The sequence below is a fragment of the Notolabrus celidotus genome, chromosome 2 (genome assembly GCF_009762535.1).
Source record: "Notolabrus celidotus isolate fNotCel1 chromosome 2, fNotCel1.pri, whole genome shotgun sequence".
Taxonomy (NCBI): Eukaryota; Metazoa; Chordata; class Actinopteri; order Labriformes; family Labridae; genus Notolabrus; species Notolabrus celidotus.
In genome coordinates this window covers 31,771,224-31,792,926 of record NC_048273.1, presented here as the reverse complement: position 1 = coordinate 31,792,926, position 21,703 = coordinate 31,771,224, and the positions used below count along the sequence as shown (strand labels likewise).

At 38.8% G+C, this 21,703-nt stretch overlaps 2 protein-coding genes and 1 long non-coding RNA gene across 3 annotated transcripts in view; 1 reads left to right on the top strand and 2 right to left on the bottom strand.

Moving 5' to 3' along the window:
* Positions 1–21,703, bottom strand: part of mcf2l2 (MCF.2 cell line derived transforming sequence-like 2) — a 120,640-nt gene that overhangs the window by 61,949 nt on the left and 36,988 nt on the right. The window contains exons 16-17 of the mRNA XM_034706807.1: positions 3,547–3,613; positions 1,187–1,302 (exon numbers count right to left, since the gene is read on the bottom strand). Of these exons, the coding sequence (XP_034562698.1) occupies positions 1,187–1,302; positions 3,547–3,613 (183 nt within the window). The remainder of the gene's footprint in view (positions 1–1,186; positions 1,303–3,546; positions 3,614–21,703) is intronic.
* LOC117829228 lies at positions 7,084–17,749 on the bottom strand. Its single transcript, XR_004634583.1, has 3 exons — positions 17,664–17,749; positions 17,213–17,421; positions 7,084–7,352 (listed from the first exon to the last, which is right to left on the bottom strand). It is a non-coding gene; the product is annotated as an uncharacterized LOC117829228 (long non-coding RNA).
* b3gnt5a (UDP-GlcNAc:betaGal beta-1,3-N-acetylglucosaminyltransferase 5a) lies at positions 17,039–20,790 on the top strand. The gene is made up of 2 exons (XM_034706817.1): positions 17,039–17,217; positions 18,872–20,790. Exon 2 carries the CDS (start codon positions 19,426–19,428, stop codon positions 20,623–20,625), a length of 1,200 nt encoding a protein of 399 aa, XP_034562708.1. The 5' UTR covers positions 17,039–17,217; positions 18,872–19,425; the 3' UTR covers positions 20,626–20,790.

Genomic DNA, 21,703 nt, shown 5'->3' with positions numbered 1-21,703 from the left:
AATGTATATCTAAACCTGCAATTACACCCCCCAACTACTGGAAAGAGAGAGGGTGCTGTTGGAAACAATACTCTTAAATTGATACACAGTACACAATTTTATATTTCTTTGTTGTAAATTTAGATTAAATTATGGAAATTATCTGGAAAAAAATAAGAATTTACAAACTAAAAGTTCACAAAAATCTCATCTTACACAAAAGATCTGCTACCTTATAGCACTGTCAAAAATTATGAATTCAAGAATCTTATCAGAGAACTAAATCCAGATACAAACTAACAAACCGTCTTCAACTTTCACTAAGGGGCAAAAATCTGACTTTACGTTTAAATGAAGTAACAATTTGATATTTATCCTGATAATTATCGATATCGACTGATATGAAATATCTTATCGTGATCACATCATTTGCAATATCGCCCAGCTCTACGTTTTGGGGCTAAATGTGGAGAAGTGTTGCTGTTATTTTCCATGTGCACAACTTTACAAATGGCGACCCATATTGTGAAACCAAGATTTGCTAGCTAGAAAAAGAAACAACCCTTTTTGGTTCTATCTTGCACTATTATCACAGTAGTAAATAAAAAAGTTGAACAATTTAGTGAATAAAAACTGCTGAAACAAATGCACTCCTGCACAGCCCCTAGTATCAGACACACAACGTAAGGAGCTAGCTTGTCCGCATTATACAAAATCTGGTTGCTCAATAGCCAAACATTATTCTCTAGAGTTCCTGACAGCCAATAACTAAGCTGAAAGGGTAGAGAATATTAAACTTGAGCTCATAAAGTGGACAGGATCACTTCCATAAAAGATGTTAATGTTGCCTTATATTAGGTTGTGGCGCTAACTATCAACAGTTTGCTTTGATCATCATAAAAGCTATAGTCAATGTGTTGTTTAAAACTTGTTCTACTGATCCCATGTAGACATCAAGATACCAAAACCTAGTGACAGGGAATCACATTTTTTATTTTTTTAATTCAAATTACATTATTTTATTTAACATAACAGGTAAAATGAGGACTTGGGGAACTGGTAAAAATGCGTCACAATAAATGACACCATCTGTGATGACTTGATGAATAAAAGTAGGCTCCAAGCGTTTATGTGACACACTTTATTTGATAGATTTTCACTACTACTCTGGAAAATGTAGCCTTTATTTGACCTTTTGTCCACTTACTTGTTGTGAAATTCATATATCTCTGGCAGGTTTCCAAAAAGTACATCCCTTTTGTTTTCAAGGCAGGGAGGGATGAGGTGGCTGAGCTCTGAGTTATCCAGCTCTGCAAAATAACCCTGGGGTGGAGGTCCGTAAGGAGGATGGAATGTTAAGACAGAGGGAAAAAAAGAGTAGAAAGCAAATTAACCAAAAATAAACGTCCAGCACTGAGAAATATACCGGCTAAACATTTCAACCTAAGAGCATAAGACGATCAAGATTCTTAACCTCAGCCCATCTCAATCCGAGTATTGACCACCACGGGTGATTGAAATGAATAATAGACTATTTTACACTAACACTTTAAGCTGTGTTTCATGTAATCAATATACTCTACTGTCAGAATCAATGCACTCCTGCTGGAGTTCAACCTTTCATGCTCATGTAATCCAATATAAAATTGAGTGGACATATTCAACTCAGCAAATCATAGCTGAGTTCATACACTGCAAGGAGTCTGAAAGTTGAATTGATGAGGAAAAGAATCACACTGTTCTTTGTACTAAATAGCAATCAATGCACTTACTAACCTCAAGGATGCAACAAAAGTCGCGTGCTATTGATATCTGGATAAAATACTATTTGCATTAAGAATCGCTGATGAAATCCAATCCTAGGAGCAATGTCAGTGTCAGAAATATACAAATCAATTGATTTTCTTCTATCATCTAGAAAACCATACAATACTGCTTGAGAATAATCAGAGGGAGCCTAACAAATGTTTGAATGCTTTGTCTGAATAAATTATGATTGCAAAGTATTACTGATCAGATCAAGCCCTCTATTGGAAGACACTTCAAAATATAAGTGCAAATGAAATTAAGCAATATATGGAGTTTGTTCACTTTATGTTTAGGGCAGTATGCAATGACTTAATTCACAAAGAATCAAGAAGCTCACTATAAACTTTCCTAAATAGTTGATTCATCAGTCAGGTGATTTACAGTGACCCATTAACCTGGCCAGCATATCATTGCAATATGGGAAGGAGCTGAAGGGAACTTATGGACAGTGGCTGGGAAGTGCAATGCGAATTTACAAAGGATGAAACACTTTTACAAAGTTGAAGACAAATTTGTTTTTTTGGGAAAACATTCTTACATTTTATAAAACAAAATATGATTAACAAAACACTTTAAACATGGCCAAAACAAATTTACATTTAAGAAAACAAATTTTCAAAAATCAGAAAAACTTTTATAAGCGACAGAACATATTTATCAGTCCCGAAACAAAAATACAAACAGCAGGTTCTGACGGAAAAGGAATGTAACAAATACTAGAAGTGATCCAAAAGTGATCAAGAGAGTGGTTTGTTTTGGGAGAGAGAAAGGGACTGTCCTGTAAATCACGGGTCATTCTGATGTGTCCTTTCAAAATAAAAGCCAAACTAAATTTGAAAAATAGCAATAATTATGGATATTTTCAACCAGAGATTATGAACAAATCTCAGTTTCCACTGATTAATTATCGTTCAGACTAATAGTAGACAACCTCATAATGTAATCCAGCCCACCACAACTTGGAATTTTAAAATATCAGCCATTTGAAATTTGAAAAAAATAGAGATAATTCTGGATATTTTCAATCAGAGATTAGGAACAAAATCCCAATTTCCACTTAATAGTGTTCCACTATTAATCTGAATTAAAATGACTGAGTGGAAACTGGGATTCTTTGCTCTTATTATCTGGTTGAAAATATCCAGAATTAACGCTTGGCTTTTATTTTGAAAGGACAGTCTGTTTCTCTACACCAAAACAAACCAATCACTGATCACTTCAGGTATTTGGTACATTTCTTTTCCATCAGAATCTGTCATTTGTAAATTTGTTTTGAGACTATTACAAATACTCCATCACTTGTAAAACTGTCTTACCGCTTTTAAAAATGTTTCTGATTTTGTACATTTGTTTTCTTAAATGCTGCTTGCTGTAAAACGTGGCCAAAAACACAACAAAACCCTTAAACACTTGAAATGATGGATATGTATTAATCTTTCACTTGGGTTCTTTTTATTTTATTTTATAAATATTTAATTCTTCTGATCATTTTTCTCACTTGTCACATGGACCTGTGACTAGTCAAGTGTGCCACTAGATAAATTACACACTATTATAGGCTTTTTAGGTGTTTTTCGAAGACCCTTAAGTACTGCTTTTATTAATCTGGATATATAGGAAATACAAAATTATTTGAAATGTGACATTAAGCTGATAGGACCTTTTTTTGAAGTAATGATAATTCTCAAGCTGCAGTTAATGTGTCGAGGGAGTGTAAAATATGGCAGGATGATACTGAGGCCAGAAGACATACTGTACCTCCATGATGCTCTGCAGTTCCTCCACATACAGCCTCTCTGTTTCAATCAGCTCAGTCATGATGTGTCTGCAGAGGAAGAAGAGACAATGAGGTGATTTCTCCAAAAGCCCTTTATTTATTCATCCTTCTTCCCATGGGGACCCTTTGCAAACTGGAAAACAAACTAATGGATCAGTAACCAGCAATAAATATGTCAGTGAAGAGCTCTTTGGTCACCCGAGACCCGCACTAACTTGTTAAAGACAACAACATGAAAACACTCTGCACAGCGGTAATGACCCCCTCACTGAGAAGAGATTGATTTGTGGCTCATTTGAAGGAGCTGTGAGACTAAACTCTTTCAGAATTTGTCCCAAAATGGCATTACAAAAGAACAACCAGACTTTTACAGTGGAAAACAAAAAGGAATTAAAAGTGCCATTTCCGTTTTTCCAGTCATATCCATTATAAGCCATGAGGATACAGAACATTCAAATCTCACTTTCATTAATTTCTCAACTGATATGGTAGGGATCCTTTCACATGAATGTGGAAGGAAGCTTTCCAGCTATGCTAATGGCCTGGCTTTATGTAATGCTAATGGCCTGGCTTTATGTAATGCCAGGCAATCGAAATAAAAAGTATGGGATAACTTGTGATATGTGCGCCTTTTTAAATGTAACCTGTTTCCAATTCAGCAGTACTGGTTTAGATGCTTTATGCTAGTGACTAATAGGGATGGGCAAGGATTTTTGATATTTGAATATACGTTCACTTAGTAAAAATCGAAGAGTTACTTCGAATATTTTCTCATTTTAAAAGTAAAATTTTTCATCATATTTACTGGTGCTTGGTTGTAATGCGGTATTCCTTCTCACCGCACTAGCAAAGAATGCTAACTGCATTAAATAGTAAAAGAAGAAGAAAACATTAGCGACAGTCGCTGCATTTTTCAAGTAACCGTCAAATAGATGCCAGAGATTATAGTGATAATAGTATTATGGCTTGAAATGCCCATCCCTAGTGGCTAACCTCAAGCCACTGGCCACAACCAACCAACATTTGGAATGCTCACTTCTTTCCAATTCCTATGGTGCATCCAAACATTTCAATCTGATGACGAGATGTTGGAGTCAAAACAGAGTCCTCTAAAAATGCAACTTCTTTTCAAATATGCAGCATAGTTCACCAAGGTCAAAAACAATGCTGCTTGGAATACTTTGGACTTTAGAACTGCCTCACACAGACAAATAAACAATACAACATTCATAGAAAAGTTGGGTTTGGGTTTGAGCTATACAATTTAAGAATTTAATAGTTGAATTGCTCTTGGGACAATTTAGTTCTTGTGAACATTTTTTGGGGCTCGTGGCAGTCTTAAGCGCCGGCCTGATGGGAGCATTTCAAACTGGGAATACACAGGATGAAAAGGGTCACCTGTGATGTAAGGGCTCTCTTCCTCGTGATCCCAGTGATACATTTACAGCAGTTTAAGATGTTTGGTATATCTTGGATCCCGAATGATGGTAAGGTCAGAAATTAGAATACTCCAAAGGGATGCCCCACCAATTTTGCATTATTAAGTTATTCAAAAGATAACTGAAGTTGTAGAAGAAGTGTTTGCTCAGTTTTTGAGAGTTAGCCACATGGAAAGAGGAAAACAGGAAGCAAAGTAGTTTTACCAACAAAACAGAGGGCATACTGTAACTCAAAGCCGGCCTTTTAGCTTCAGAGCTTCCAAACTCATTGGCTTCTGTGACCACAACCTTCAAAATTTCACATTTTACGAGGAACTGATGAATCAGTTTTCATTTTTGATGTGAGGGCGCTGTCCAAAGACTCCTTCTTTAAATGGCCTATGTGTCAGAAAGCCTGGACCTACAGGACACAAGGAATTCTTTTGATCAACATAAGATCTCTCTGTGCTCACTAACATTATAAAGCTGGACAAATAAGACTCTTTTGGTGGGGTCATTTGAAGGCTTTATTCTATTCATAAAAAATACTCTACCTCTGCACAAAAAGATGGACAAGCAGTAAGCGTCTCGTGTGGGACACAAGCATTCACAAGCCCACAGAGATGTGTGAAAAGGCTGTTGGTGCACACAACAGTTTTATAGATCAATAAAGCTTAAAACTAGTGCATCCGTTCCTCATATTGATCATATCACACACATACAGGAAATGGAAGAAGCATGTGTCTTGCTAAAACAACCTTCTCTGCTCTGCTACAGACTTCCCATGTGTTGCTGCACATTCACACTGCATGGACTGTAACTGAAGAGCCTCTCTCTAACCTTGTTATGAGTAAGAATGTGCTCAAGTACAGGGCTTTTCTTGTGTGCTCATCTTCTGGCTGTGTACAAACTCAACATATGTGCTGGTGCTGATATGCACAATTTTACACACACACTCCAATGCACACAGACACCGACTTCTCCTCCATGTAAGCTCTAATTGAGTTTATTGCACATGATGTGTGTGTCAGCTGATGCAACACATGGATTCTATATATTGCCAAGCATTAGTTAGTGTCAGATGCATGTTGTTTACCTACTGAATAGTTCCAAGTAAATACACTAGTCGCTTGAAATCATTAATATTTCACCACGATAGGTTTCATGTAAACAGTCTCCTCCTACAGGGCTTTGTAGGGAATGAAGTGCTTCATAGACTGCATGCTAAACATGACTGTAATGCAAAAACTGTCAACTGTCATAACCTGACACTGGTGCACTGGTAAGTGTATGCACATGTATTCATGCAATATCCATGGCATATGTAGAGTAACCGACCAAGGGGTGAGGTTAATTGGCTCTAAGCTCACTTTGGCAGAAGTGAATCAAAGGCACCAACCAAATTTCCCCCAAGGATCATTAAAGTGTTATTTTATCTAAGCTGAAATGGACATAGTCATGTTGAATGTTATACATAGTCCCTTTTCAGAATAAAATATAAAAAGATAAAATAAATCATAATAATAATAATATTAATATTGTTTATAATAATAATAATAATAGTATTACATTGAAAATACACAAATCTATAAAATACATTGTTATTTGTATTATTATTATTGTTATTAATATTATTATTATTATTATTATTATTATGATTGATATTATTATTATAATAATTTAAAAAATAATAATAATTCAAATATTAAATTAAAAAATCACAAATATATAAAATACATTGTTGTTGTTGTGAAAATTCTGTCTGGCTGCTTCTTGAACTTATTTTCCTTTAACTTTCATTACATATATTTTTTGTTTTAGCCCTTTGGGTATCTATTTCTAGAGTTCTGCAATAAATATAAGTTGAAAAAGAAAAATCTTTAATGGTATAATATAGCACTTCCCATTTGTGGTTTAGTGGGGATCCTAATCCTGCTCTTTGCCTATCACTGGGCTAACACTGACAGATAACCAGACATACCCAAACGTACAACAATGGGCAATTTAGAGTGATCATTACCCTAACAGGCATGTGTTTTGAATGTGGGGGGAGGAATCCTGAATACCTGGCCCACACATGTGGGCTGAGAACAGAAAACACTCCAGCTAGGATTTGATACAGGAACTTTCTTGCTCTGAGGCAACAGCACTAACCACTGCACCGCTGTCCAGCTTTACTTTCCTATAACATCATCTTGAAAGAATTACATTTGAACAAAAAAGATCTTGGCATTTTTATGACTTGGTGGTTGAAGTATGCGTCTCGGGTATGGAGGCCATAATCTTCATCACAGCAGCTTCTGGCTCGAGTCCCAGCCTTGACCCCTTTGCTGCACCCTCAGCTCCTCATATTTCCTGACTCTTTTCAGCTGTCCAATGTAATGAAGCCAGAGAAGCCCACATAAATATCTTACATTATAAAGATTTGATCAGATTCAGGGTTCAATGCATACTTACAGAGACCAGGTGAAGCAGCTATAAAAGTCCTTGAAATACAATCATATTTCAAGACCAATATTTATACATTCAGCACTTAGTCAGCCTGCATACAATTATGCTGAGTTCTGATCTTTGCATCTTTGCTCAGGTGCTACCTACTTTTAGAGACTTCAGTTTCAGCATTGAGTTATACATATACACATAAAATGTGTTCCAAAGTATTGCAGTAGGGTACAACAGTATTATAGAGTGAGGTCATACGCCCAAATTATAAAGTATATTTCCACAAGGAAAAGTTAAAATCTTGAGACAAGTGTCATGAGTAAAATATAAGAAAGCGTTTCTCTTCTTCTTTTGTCTTTTGGTGAAAGTATGTCCCTCATCCCTCTAGAGCAAAACAAAACAGTCTCTTAGACGCCTCAATAAAGGTCCTCTTTCTTTAATTGATTACCATCTGCTCCATTTGGATGAAGATGATTGCAATTGATTGAGTTTTGATGATTGTTGGGAGTTTCCTGTGCAGAATAAAAGCTTTTACTCTCAATGAGGTTTTAGTCCCAGTTCCAGGAAATAAGCAATAAGTACTAATATTGATCCATTATCTGTGTAATGAGTACCGTGGTTTTCTGTTGACTCTGATCATCTTAAACTGAAATTCTTCCCATTCTACTGACACCACACAGTGGTCCCTCCCCCTTTCAAAGACCTACCCACCCACCCTTCCCAGACACCCACCCACCCTCTCACACATGTACAGCTCCTGACACACATGCTCACACTGACTCGGAGGACAATAAAAGCAGACATATGAGGCTCAGTTGAGTTGCCACGGCAGACTAACGGATACTACTAAAGGACAAGTGAGAGGTAGACGGAAAAAGAAGAGGATAAAGTACCAGAAAGTAGATATGGGGAAAGAAAAAGAGGAGTTTTTGGAAAGAGAGGGAATGAGAAAGTAGGACTCACACAGACATACCGGGAGTGAGTGAGCTTACAGGAGCCGAGAGGTAGGAGAGAGGGATGTATCTCCGCCTCACGCTTGGACTCCAAAACAGCCCAGTAAGTCACAATAGCACAGTGTGTATGTGTGTCTTCGTGTATTGAAGTGTGTTGCTCTAAATTGAGTTTATATTACCTCCCGGTGTTCAAGGCTAAAGGTGTCAGCTTGCAGTAGCAGACTGACAGAGTGAGAGGGGGAGAAAAACAAGCTGGATGTGTCAAGGTGATGAAGTCAAACAAGTAAATAGTCCCAGAACTGAAAGCACTTTTTCAGCAGAGCCAGATTCAGAGTTTACAGGAGAGTGTTCCAGTGGAGAGGAGGGGATGAATCAGGCTTATAGGCCGAGCAGGATATCTTAGCAAAGGAGCCCAAAGCAAACAGGATGTAAGAACTAACAAACCTTTATGTTTGCCTTTGGGCAGCTTTTTTAACTTACTTTTTCTTTCTGTGTGACTATTTAACAGCAAATGATAAAATGAGTCAAATTCCTTTAGTACAACTTGTCCAAAAATGCTGATTTTGATGGAAAAGCCTTATAAATAATCATGCAGGAACTGTGTTCACTCAAAATGTTGCCGTCCAACCCTGCAAGAGTATGCATGGAAAAAAGCATTGCCAAAATTAGCTGTGGCATCATTGTGCAGTTAGTTTTCAGTGATTTAAATATCCTTTTCCTTAGCTTCTTTCCTAAAAAGTTACATTTTTCGAGATTCACTTGATTGCAATCATTTAATCCAACATGTGGAATGAATCTAATTTGTTTCAGGGAGATAAGACTGGCATGCTTTTTTGTAGAACTGCAACAGCACACAACTTTTAAGGTCAAATCATGTTTCCAGTACTGCAAACTGAGAGATAATCTGGCTCAAAAACAAACACATTCCCACTCTGTTCTAAGATCCACCTCTGTTAAATGTAGGTCAGAGCCAACATATACGATACACTGATAAGAATTCATTAAAGGAAACATATTCAAAATAACACACAAACATAGAGACCAGTAGGAGTGTAATTTTCTTTCTAACTGAGTATTGATGTTACGCCAAAGTTAGCATAGGTGCTTATGATCACTGTTCCACGATTGTTCCTTCGGTAATTGTTCATGAAATAGGTTTTTGGGCGTGTCATGATCATTTTTCATTCAAGTTTAGCAAGACGTCCCTCAGTTCAAAACTGGCTTGACACAGTTCATAACTTATCCTGGGGGCTTGAATATTAGGTATTGCCAAAGACTCACGACCCCCACTGTCCCTCAAAACGTTTTAATGTTGCTTCATTTAGTTGGTCTGCACAAAATTAACCTACCTATATGAGAATGTCATATAGGTATATTTTTGCCAGATGACTGTTATATAGTCATCTGGCAAAAAGAAAGGCAGAAAACTCATCACATTTTCTATTTTCAAGGTTTCATTTCAATTTTTTAGGTATTTTTTAATAGAATTGGTTAAATGTACTATCTTAGATAACTTAAAAAAACCTCCAAAAGACATCTGATGTCCCCCTATTTGTGTCTTGTGACCCCACAGGGGGTCGCGACCCACACTTTGGGAACTCCTGATATACAGTATCGGTTTCTTTTTTTGCTTCCTCGATACAACCAACAGACCAGAATAAGAGTTGAAAAAACTGCCGCCCCATTTGTTCAATGATTTAACCTTTATGGTTTCTGTGATTCCCCTCAAACTACATTCCCCCCTGCTAAGTTTGTCACAATATTGGTTGCTTTTTTTGCTGCCTGGATACGGCCAACAAACCAGATTAAGAGCTGAAAAAACCTGAATCAGGTTACAATTGAAGCAGAACACAAAACAAGATGTGATGTGTTTCAATGTTGTTGTTTTTTTAAAGAAGGTAGTTGAGTAACCTGAACTCTTCTTTACAAAGTTAAACTTGGATTACTTGTTCTTGTAGGGTAGTGTTTATGAAGTATCTATGACACACTTCCCAGACACAGCTGACAACACAGTAACTGTATGATTTGTTTTCTTACCAACCATGACGTCAGTTTTACCATAAAGGCAATTTTTGCACATCATGTCCTGCATGTTTTCGTGCACTGTGTGCCGTTAGTTGACTATTTACCCTCTAAGTGTGTTTACTTTATTTATATGACGCACACAGTGTGTTCAGTAGAGACAGGTAAACAACTTTGCTACATCTCAACTGAACTGTGTCACTAAGCACAGTTGGATGCTAAATGCATCATAGTGTTAACTATCAGTAAAGACGTGTGAGAGCAGGTGTTGCCATTCACCTGATATTTGCTATGACATTCGATATGAACTGACAAGCTGAGGCTGCAGTTAACAATAGCATCCCTCTTTTAACTGCAGGGGAATCATCTGAGAGCACAAGACATGACATAATTTAATGTAACAGGACACACCTTTGGTTCAATGAAATTACTCTGACCAATAAGACAATTACACAATGTAGAGTAATGCTAATGCTCAGCGAAAACACAAACATAAAGAAAAACTGGGTCAGACTCCATCAATAATGTTTCACAACTTCTGTCATCAAATCCTTCTTTTCTTTTGCTTCATGAAATCCTCCTTTAGTTGCTATTGAATTAAGGTAATTAGGGGAAGTCTAGATCATACAAATCTTTAACACACGTGTGTCAAAGACTAGTTCCTGGAGTTATCTAAGCTCAAAAATAGTATGTACATACACTCACATAGAAAACATGTGTGCTACCACAAACTAAATAGCAGAAATATTCCACATTCTTGTAATATCACACCCCAATGTCATACCACTTATTTTTGAGGGAGCCAAGCTATTACCAAGCATAAAAGGTTAAATAAGAAGTACTGAAAGTCACCCAAGTAAGTAGCACTGTCAGTTCTGTCTGCTCTATGCCACAGCAGAAAACTTACACATTTGGTTGCAATTAAAACTGCTCTTTCACAAGGGTAGCAGGTTTTATAAATGATGTTTACATATGAAGAAAAGCCCATTTATATGACTTCCCTGCTGGTGAGAGACTTGTTCAAAATCCAGATCCAGTTCTGTGAGTTTAGTCTTAGTAAGCTGAGCTCATCTGCATTGTCTGCTGAAGTGTCGGGAAAACACATGTTGGTGCAGTAATCTGGCCTTTTCAAGCTTAAAGAACAGCTTGGTGTCGAATATCAACGCTTGGGCATTGATGTCCGTCAGTGTGTGCAACTCAAGTTTATGTTCTTGAGAATCACACTGCAGTTCACGTGAGAGAGTCTCAAATTTCTATCTGCCCCACTTTAATTATTTGGTGCCTCAAGAGTTGATAAGCTACTGTTGTCCTCTGCGATTGGAAAGTAAAAGGGAGCAACAAACCACACGTGAGACAGGCACTAACAGTTGATTTGCTAAAAGTGACCAGAAAAGAACACAAAACAGAAGTTTGATCTTAACTGTCCACTAGCTGAGCGTTGTAATACTGATAAGCTGTCTGGTGATTCCTGTTAGTGAGGTGGGAGGTTGTCGCCTTTGCCTATCTGTGATTCTGTGACAGAGCCTGCACAGACTTATGAAAGATAACACTGAAATCTACAATGCAGGCTGCCATGCGCCCAGACATTTACTGTCAACATCAACTGCACATTTATGTCCAGCATCACTTTTCTTAAACTAGCATTACTTTTTAAACTATATCAAATGAGCACATATTTTTAATACTGTTTTAATTAAATTCCATTAGCAAGATAAAGTTAGAATAAACAGCGAGAGGACCTAACTTTATCCACTGCCAGATGTAAAATAAAGTGAATGTTCAAAGATGTTTTTCAAAGTACAAACAAGTGAATGTGTCCTAAGGGCACCAATGCATGTTTTTGTACATGCAGCCCAGTGGAGCATGACTCCAGTTCAAAGTGTTCCACTGTAGCTCCTGGGCTTCCAAGACGAGACCAGCATCACTCTGCCTCTGCTGTATGCTGCATCTAAATTAATATGAGGTACTTAAATAAACATCGAATACGAAAGTTTTTCAGCAAATGTACCAAGAAAGTCACTTTTTAGAGCATTTGAGAAGTGGCTGTTGCATATTTGGAACACTTTTAATGCATGATAGCATGGTTCTCTTTTCCAGACCAGCACTTCTTGCTATTTTCTGCAACCAGAGAAAGCTCACTGTAGTCTTTTCCAGTCTTATCACAGTTCACAATATTTTTTCCAGTTTCTGTCGCTGAAAAAACATCTGTCATAGAATCCTTCTATAATTGTTGATGATATACGCTTTAAGCAGGATAGTGTAAGTCATTCAATTAGCTTGTAGGTAAACTTTGTGCCAAGTACGGCAAGCAATTTCCACCCTCAAATGCTACAGAGAAACAAAGCCTGTAATTAAGAAGTGTGTTGATGGCCTTGAATGTGGTTCAACTTCACACCTGGAAGATGACAATACAGTTTTTTACCAAGACCACTTTGTATGCTCTTTGAGAGATAGAGGGTAAAATGTTAAATAGAAAAATTAATTAAATTCATAAATTATCAAATCTGAAAAAAGATAAACATAAACACTTCTTTATACCTCTATTAATATTCCATAAAATTAAAATTAAAATGATGCAAAAAAAGGCCTCTATGCCTGTGTGGTAGAAAGTTCTCCCTTTTAAAAAACATTTAAGCAACAAGTCTTCACATCAGAACTATACGTTCACATTGAACGGTTTCTTTTGAGAATGTAAAACATTCAACTGATCACACGTCAAAATGTACAGATCACCTCCACACAAAGCCTTGACACTACATCCTCTCTTTGCACGTTTAGTCACAAGACAGGCGGGTGTCAACACTCGACCACATGTTTTCAGAGCCCTCCATTGTTGGCTGACCTCAGTGTTCAGTCAAAATATGCTGCTGTGGAAATATGTGTTCAGCCTATTGTGAAGCAACATTGCACAGCCGTCAGCAGCTTCTCTACTCTGGGGCTCTGTCGGGCTAAAGCCCCTCTATTATAGCTCTTTGTGCTGACTCGGCACGTACATTCACATTACTGTGCGCATATAAAGACAGTTACCCAAAATGGTGGGCAAGCTGTTTTGGATGTAAAGAATAAATAAAGGTGATTACGATGTCAGGGGGGGCAGTCTGTTTAGTCAACAGCTTGTTTTGATCGTCACAATGCCTGGAGGAGAATTTTTTAAATATATAGTATTGATTCAAAAACATATATTTGAAAGGACAAACATACACACACATTGTATTTAAAAATATATAATATTTCCTGTGATCTCCAAGAATTCCCTACTTATTTCAATATTTCAATGGATGACCTGCTTAAACCAAATCCAGCCTTCACAGACGCAAGAGAGGAGCCAGAGGGTGGTAACCTTGCAAAGCAGATGGATTGGCCAGATTCTATATCTGTCATGAGGTGGATCCATGTTGCAACGCTCAAAGCTGATATACTTGTTACTGGTCAGAAACCAATCAGCATCACTTTAGAAGAAAGAGGTGGCAGCTATGGGCATGGTGTAGTGGTGGTGCAAGGAAGTAGCTCTGGTGGCCCATGAAGAGATTAGCATGGATGCAGTTACATCAGAAATGGACAACATTTCTCTAGTAAAGAAGAGCAAGGCCCTTTAATGCACAATTCACATTTGCATTAACAGCAATACATATGTTTTGACATGACAACAGCTGCCTGACAAGCTTGCATTAACTAGTTTACTCTTCCACCACGCAGTTACTAGTTTGTATGTTTAGGTTACTCTGAATGGCCCATAAAGAGTTTGACTGACAGAATGTTTGTTCTATCACCCTCTAAGTGTTTTTTTTAAAGGTCCTGCCCTTCCCAAACATCGTCTATGGGGTGTTGTCACTAATATTGAAATCAGCTGTTTGGGTGGCTTTTCAACAGGCTGCTATAGCAGCTTCTTTGCATTTCAATGTGGAGCGTTTTCTTTTGTTGGTTCTGTAAATGGTCCCTTTAGACAAACATCTTCCTTTTGAGTCCTTAAAGAATGAAGTTCAGCTGATTTAAATGTTAGAAACTACAAGGAAAGTAGATTTTTGAGACAACCCTCCAAGGTTTGAGAGAACTCCCTAATGTTTACCACGCTTGGCCACCCTTACAGAAGCCAGTGCCCCAGTTTGTCCACCCAAGACAAAAGCCTTGCTACACCACTGCATATTGACCACGTGGTAATGAAACTAACGCTGAAAGCTTAAGATAAAATGAATAATGTAACCTAAAATAAAATTGCACTTGCACTTTGGCTGCTACAACTACAGTTAGCTTCATAAAAAATGGGTAAGACTGCTTTAAAGCCCTAAAACCACATAGTCCTAGTCAAGAAAATGTTAATTTAACAAACTTTTAACTATTTTATGATCAGTTTAAAAGTGTCTGACTGAAGAGAAACATGTATGGAGGCTATATTATTAGTAGTAGCATGGAATCTCATCTTTATTTCCTAATCCTGTCTGTCTTCTGCCTGTTCTATCTAAACAATGGCATCCCCCCACTCGACCCTGCGAAAGGGTACTTCCTGAAAACATATTTGAAAGCTGACAAGCTGAAAAAAGTAGGTTTTAACTTCTTTCTACCAGCTGTCTGTCAGATATACTGACAAATATGAGCTAATTAGTTAACTTCCTAAGGCTATGACTAACATCATGTTGTTGATGTAAAAAATGGCTTTTAGCCGTGTTTTCAAAGGACACAACCTCATTCTTCACCGTGTTCAACTTCTTAAGTAAACATAGAACACTTATTTAACACTTTTTGTAAGGCCAACTTACAGAAATGAATTAGGTGATCCGTGTCAGATGAGTTAACCTGCCTGTAGAGGTTGTCTAACCTTTCACAGCCCTGTCAGTGATGAAGGTTAACATTAAATCAAACATTTGAGAATGTGCCCTCACTGTTTTAATATATCATAATAAGTAATTCTGTCTCTTGTTTCATCCATAACAACAAACTGTGCAGTTTTTATAACTACAACCCACATATATCCTCTTATTCATACTTTGAACTCCTCCTCACCACTGAACTAGGAGTTCAGTAAGCTGTCACCATGCTTCTCATCTTTTCCCTTACAATACCAGGAAAGCATGCTTGATGACAGTTGCAGGTCTCAGAGGAGACAAGGAAAATATCAGGGGTGACACGTACCCTGAGTAAACAGGACGCCCTGTACTGTCAGTTTGTGGACAGCCAGAAGTGCTTCCAGCTGATAAAGCAATTTGCATTGTTCAGCACTGTTAGTGATAGAGGAATAACTTGCACTTGACCCCTGAACTCATTGTAGTCCAGGGTTACACTTGATTAGTTTTACACCAGGACAACTGCACTGTGCACCTGGGTTAAAATGTTATCTATTAAATATTTTCCTGTTGATTATGAGGAGTATAGGTCAGAGAAAGTTGTCACAAACTTGCCATTTGGGCCTTTTTTCTGTCTGGATCACTCAAAACACTTGAACACTACAGGCCAAACATTCATACACTGGTGGCAGAGGTTGCTGTGCACATACTGTACATCCATCAGGATCTAAGTAGCTACATTCACTGGGGTGATTTAGGGTTCACAGTCTTGCACAAAGAAACTTAAACATATAGACATCGAGGATCAAACTGTCAACCTTCAGCCAATGAGACACAAACTAATTCACTTTGTCAAACTCCTCAACAAAAAGCATAATGTTTGTGTCTCAGTGTGTGTGTGTGTGTGTGTGTGTGTGTGTGTGTGTGTGTGTGTGTGTGTGTGTGTGTGTGTGTGTGTGTGTGTGTGTGTGTGTGTGTCTTCATGAGCATTTGTGTTGAGTGCACAAGGGCATCTTATCTGCTGTAGGGAGGATGAATAATGTCTGGCAGTTCACAGAGTCCTAATTTTTCTCACAGCAGAAGCTCTTACAAATTCATATAAAAGCAGCATCTTTTTTCTTTTCCATCAAAAGAGTCTATAGGCTTCTATAAGAGGTGCTTTTTCTAACGCAGATAAAAGACAAATCTGAGAAGTATTCCTAAAAAAAAGACTACTTTTAACTCACACTTGTATACCAAAGCTCTTTTGTAGGAGGGTATAGTTGAAATATCATTATGACAATAGGATATTGATTAGAAAAATGTCTTAGACAGTGTGATAGAGGTGCCAGCCAATGATGCACCACAATTGCATATTGATATAAAATTGACAGCAGAAAATCAAAGATTAAAAACGATCAAGTAATGTTTGATATAAAATCATGTGTTTTGTCAAGGGGGGATGCTTTTGCCCCTTACTTCCATGTGATGTGGAATTTGTGCCCACTTTAATTTGGTCAGCAAATCATTTACTTTCTCCACACTCTATTTCCGTGTGGTGATAACGAACACTCTGCCAGACCTATCATTCAGATTCAGATTCAGAGAACTATATTAATCCCAGAGTGCAATTTGGTTTGCAGTGTACCAGCTGACATATACTGGGGCTTGATACTGATACCACAATCTCCAATTCCCGTAAAAAGTAACACAGTGAAAGAAAGTCTTACAGAAATCTTAGAATTAGGAATGTCTGAGTTGGAATAAGTGACACAGCATGGAAGTGTGACTGATAAAACTATGGGAGAGACATGTCGCACACACACACCACCACTCTGAGTGTGGAACACTGTAACAATACCTGTGCGCACATCTGACGTGGTGACGCAGGCACCATGCTCCACAAATCCGAAAGACACACACACACACACACACACACACCGAGGGATAGTTCAACGATGGGGACAACCGGTTAACGTGTCCAGCCACTTAAAGCTGTGATAACCGTGATCACAGCTCAAAGTGTTCAGCTCTGTGGAAGTGGGTTCGACATACCTCCGGTGAGTGGCACATTCCGGGGAAAGTTTTTTCTTTGTTGTAGTTGCTGCTTTCGGCCGGGTGCGTGTTCCCGATGCTTTGTGTTACTATCGACTAATTGGTCCCACGGATAAACTGAAGCAGTCGTTTTAATCATTCGCTGTGCTCTCTTCTTCTCTCCTTTCCCTGTGTCTGTGCGTACAAGACGAGTGACTGGAGTGCGCATGCTTTAAAAAAAAAAAAAAACTTTACCTGACTTCACTGGATTAAGTCTACGCGGTGTCACTGAGGTGCGGGTCGTAAACCCGTCCTATTTCACCTGATTCTCCTCTAAACTTTTATGGGATGAATTAATCAAGGTTTATGTGGCGGAGCTTATTTATGTGCATACTGTTTCTGTTTCATTTTTTGCACTGCATTTAACCCAATATGTTAAATGTGATAACAAAGATCAGAAATGTAGCCTCACCCCTGTTGGCCTCCATCTGATAAGATCAAGCCTTCCTTTAGGAGGTCTTTACAGGGCGCGGGTTAGTACCAAGCACGATAGTAGGGATTGGGCAGTGACGCCTGTGACCAAGAAAGGCCAATTATGCAGGGGCGGATCCAGAATTTGAGTGTGGTGGCCCAGAGTCAAAAAGTGAACACAAAAAAAAATGTATCCCTTTTTTTTTTTTTAACTCAACCAATCATAACAACTGTGACTACTTATCTGAGAGTATGAACAGGGTGTTCTATTCCTGGGTACATGTTTCAGATTTTAAAAAGTAGCATGAGAGAGTGGCAACAATAACACCAGTGCATTTCTTTAGACTTAAATAAAGATGTTTGTCAAAGTAAAAGTACCAATAAATGAAAATATGCTACATTAAAATGCAAAGAAAGCTAGCTGCAGCCCAAATAGTTTATTTGACACAATAAATGCATCTGACAAGGCATAGACAATCCTTCTTCTGGGAGTTAGAGGATGCATGAGGGGTGGCCAATCAGATTTTGCTGTCCGTGTGTGAGGAAGCGGGGGATATATTTCCCATCAGCAGCAAAACATATATATTTTTATTGAAGTATGCAACACAATGATACAAATCAGAGATGTTAGGCAAATGTCTATGTTTAAAAGGTGACTGATAAGTTCATATCTTGTGTTTTATTTCAGAGCTATTCCATTTGAAATGCTGTGTGTAGTAGACAGAAGAGCTCTTGGCCACTTGAAAGCATGCTTGAGAGTTAGAATAATTATTTTCTGACTGTCAACATAATTAATGGGTATAATTAAGGAAGTTATAGCCTCACTGTGTGTGCTTGTGCGTGTGTGTGCGCACGCGTGCATGTGTGTGTGTGTGTGTGTGTGTATGTGTGTGTGTGTGTGTGTGTGTAATAAATAGTTTCAATAGAGACTTTTTCACAATGAACACTCCATCGGAACGATATTTACCTTGTATAAACATAGTAGATCCCAGGGTAACTAACACACCAAAATCAATGGACATTTGATCTAAACAAATAGACAAATATTTAAAGAACCAGAATTTTTATTTATTAATTATTTTTTGTAGATATTTAATTGAAGACAGTATCAACAAAATAATTAGGACTGGCACTTTATTCCAAATGTTTCACCAGAGAGTGCTAAATCTTATTTTAAGACTTCGATTTGACTTTTGCTCTCTTTTTCAGGTGCCATGTGACCCCGTGACAGGTTGACGTTACTGTGACCCGGAGAAGGAGGAACAAAGGAAGTGGAAGAGCAGAGCCAAACTAATCAGGAGCTCACAGGATAGGAGATCAACGTGCATGCTGAATTGGAAGATCTGAGAGGGACTGAACTTCTAACACTGAGCTTTCTGCAGTCTGATCACTATGTGGGAGTGGAGCTTTTGCTTTGCACAGTGGAGGAAGATCAGCAACGGTGCACCCAGACTGCTGAAGAGCCTGACAAAAGCCAACTGGACTTGACAATATCAGAAGGAAAACACAGTTTGGTGGACAGGAGGGGGAGAGGAAAGGGGATACTTGTGAGACGAGACAGACGGCGTATGGTAAAAGCAGATGAGATTTTAAGGAGGATGGTTGGATAGATGAAAGGATCCCTAGAGGCAGGTGTGAAAGTAAAATGACGAGTGAAGCTTGAAAGTGAATGGAGGCAGAGATGAAATAACAGACCCTACCATCACAAATACATAACTATCAAGAAACCGATCAAGGAATAGATCAGCAGGATAAGAGTCACAATGTTCATGAACTTCCGCCGAATCCACAAATGCCAGTGTGTGCAGCTCCTGACCACAGGCCTGGTCCTGTGTATGGTGATGGTTTGCTGGGAGGAGCTGGATCACCATGTGGTCAGCCACATGAAGTCCTACACCTACCGCTACCTGGTCAACAGCTACGACTTTCTCAACTCTTCCTATGCCATCACTAGCAATGATTACGAAAGAAAGACTCACCCTAACAGTTTGGGTGATCGGTTGATGAACTACCCGTACCTTATCAACCACCCAGATAAATGCGTCAGCGTGACAGGATATGGGGAAAGACTGGAGGATGTACTCCTGCTTTTGTTTGTGAAATCATCGCCTGAGAACTTTGAGCGCCGCCAGGCCATCAGGGATACATGGGGGAACGAGAGCTTTGTTTGGTCACAACTCGGGGAAAACGTGAGGTTGATGTTCGCCCTCGGTGTGCACCCTGATGTCGGGCAGAGGGCTAGTGTGCAGAGTGCACTGCTGAAAGAGGACAAAACATATGGCGACTTAATTCAGCAGGACTTTTTGGACACTTTCCACAACCTGACTACCAAACTAATTATGCAGTTCCACTGGGGACACATGTACTGCTCTCGGGCACGCTTCTTCATGTCTGCAGATGACGATATCTTCGTCCATATGCCTAATTTGGTGAAGTACCTGCGGCAGGAGCTAAGTAGCCAATCAGATGCAAAAGACTTGTGGGTGGGGCATGTACACAGAGGAGCACCTCCCATTCGCCGCAAAGAAAGCAAGTACCATGTTCCATACGACCTGTACCCTTGGCCTTCCTACCCAGACTACACTGCTGGAGCCGGGTATGTGGTTTCAGGTGATGTAGCTGCGAAGATCTACCAAGCGACCCTGATGCTGAACTCTTCCATGTACATCGATGATGTCTTCATGGGGATTTGTGCCAAGGCAATGGGGGTGTCCCCACAGGAGCATGTGTTCTTTTCAGGGGAGGGAAAGGCTCCATATCATCCCTGCATCTATGATCACATGATCACATCACACGGTCACGCCACAGACGTGCGGTCTTTGTGGCGTGCAGCAACAAACCCTGCAGTGTACAGCCACTCCAGAGGATTCATGGGTAATCTGTACTGTAAAGCAGTGAAAGTGATGCTTCTTTGTCCGCCATATTACCAGAACACTTACTCCTGTATGGCTGCTTTTGCATGAGTGGTCTTATGAAGACACAAGGAATAATGAGAACTTAACGTACCAAACAAACAAACGATGGTACCTTAAACAGTCTGCCATTTTTTTCTTCCATGTCGTGTTTCACTTTTGGCTGATTTTATTTGCTATTTTGTAATAAAGATCAAAGCTGTTCTGTTAAGCATACATACTTTCTACTTTTCATTTTTCACTGTGACTGACGTGAGGAGAAAAGATGTTGCTACACATTTAAAGTGAACAGAAATAGCACTGGCTGAGAAGGAAATCACAAAATTTCATACTGTGCACACGTGTCCCTTTCTGAGCTTCACGCAGCTTTTTATCACTGATGTATTTTTTTTTACACCTAAATACATAACATACTGGATGGCACAGTTTTATTTATAGCTTCAATTTCAAGTGAGGGGCTTTCAAGTGGTTGGGTTTAAGATGGCGTATCCACTGTTGCTGTTTTTTTTTCTCGCTGGGAGTGCCCACAACCTCAATTTCAGAGCGCTTCTCACCAGCGTTAAATGTTGCAAGGTTACAAAAGTAGTTCGGCGGCATTTCTACTTCCCTAAGTAGTGACTGTTTTAAAATGCTCTGTATGCTTCATACTCGCTTTCATTCAATGGAATTTCATCAAGACACCTTTGAAACTATTGATAGAAATTGTGTCATGGCATTAGCAGCAGCTCTAAACTCAGTTGATTTCTGAAGTCCCACCCCTTCCTGATTCTGATTGGTCAGTAAACAACAAATGACATCGATGAGCACGGCGGTGTTCCAAAATTTGAACTTTTTTCAACTGAGAGCGCTGCTACAAAAATCGGCTGGCGCTGAGGGCGTAGGTGGTGCCAGCGCAAAAAACAGCAGCAGTGGACACAGCACCTAACCCTTTAGGGTAATCAATCAATCAATCTTTATTTATATGGCGCCAAATCACAACAAATGTTATCTTAAGACGCTTTTACAAACATAGCAGGTCTAGACCGTACTCTATGTTAAATTATTAACAAAGACCCAACATCAAGACAGGATAAAATCCAGTCCCCTCTTACTGACAGGACTCGATCTTCTCTCATCTTAATCCACCATG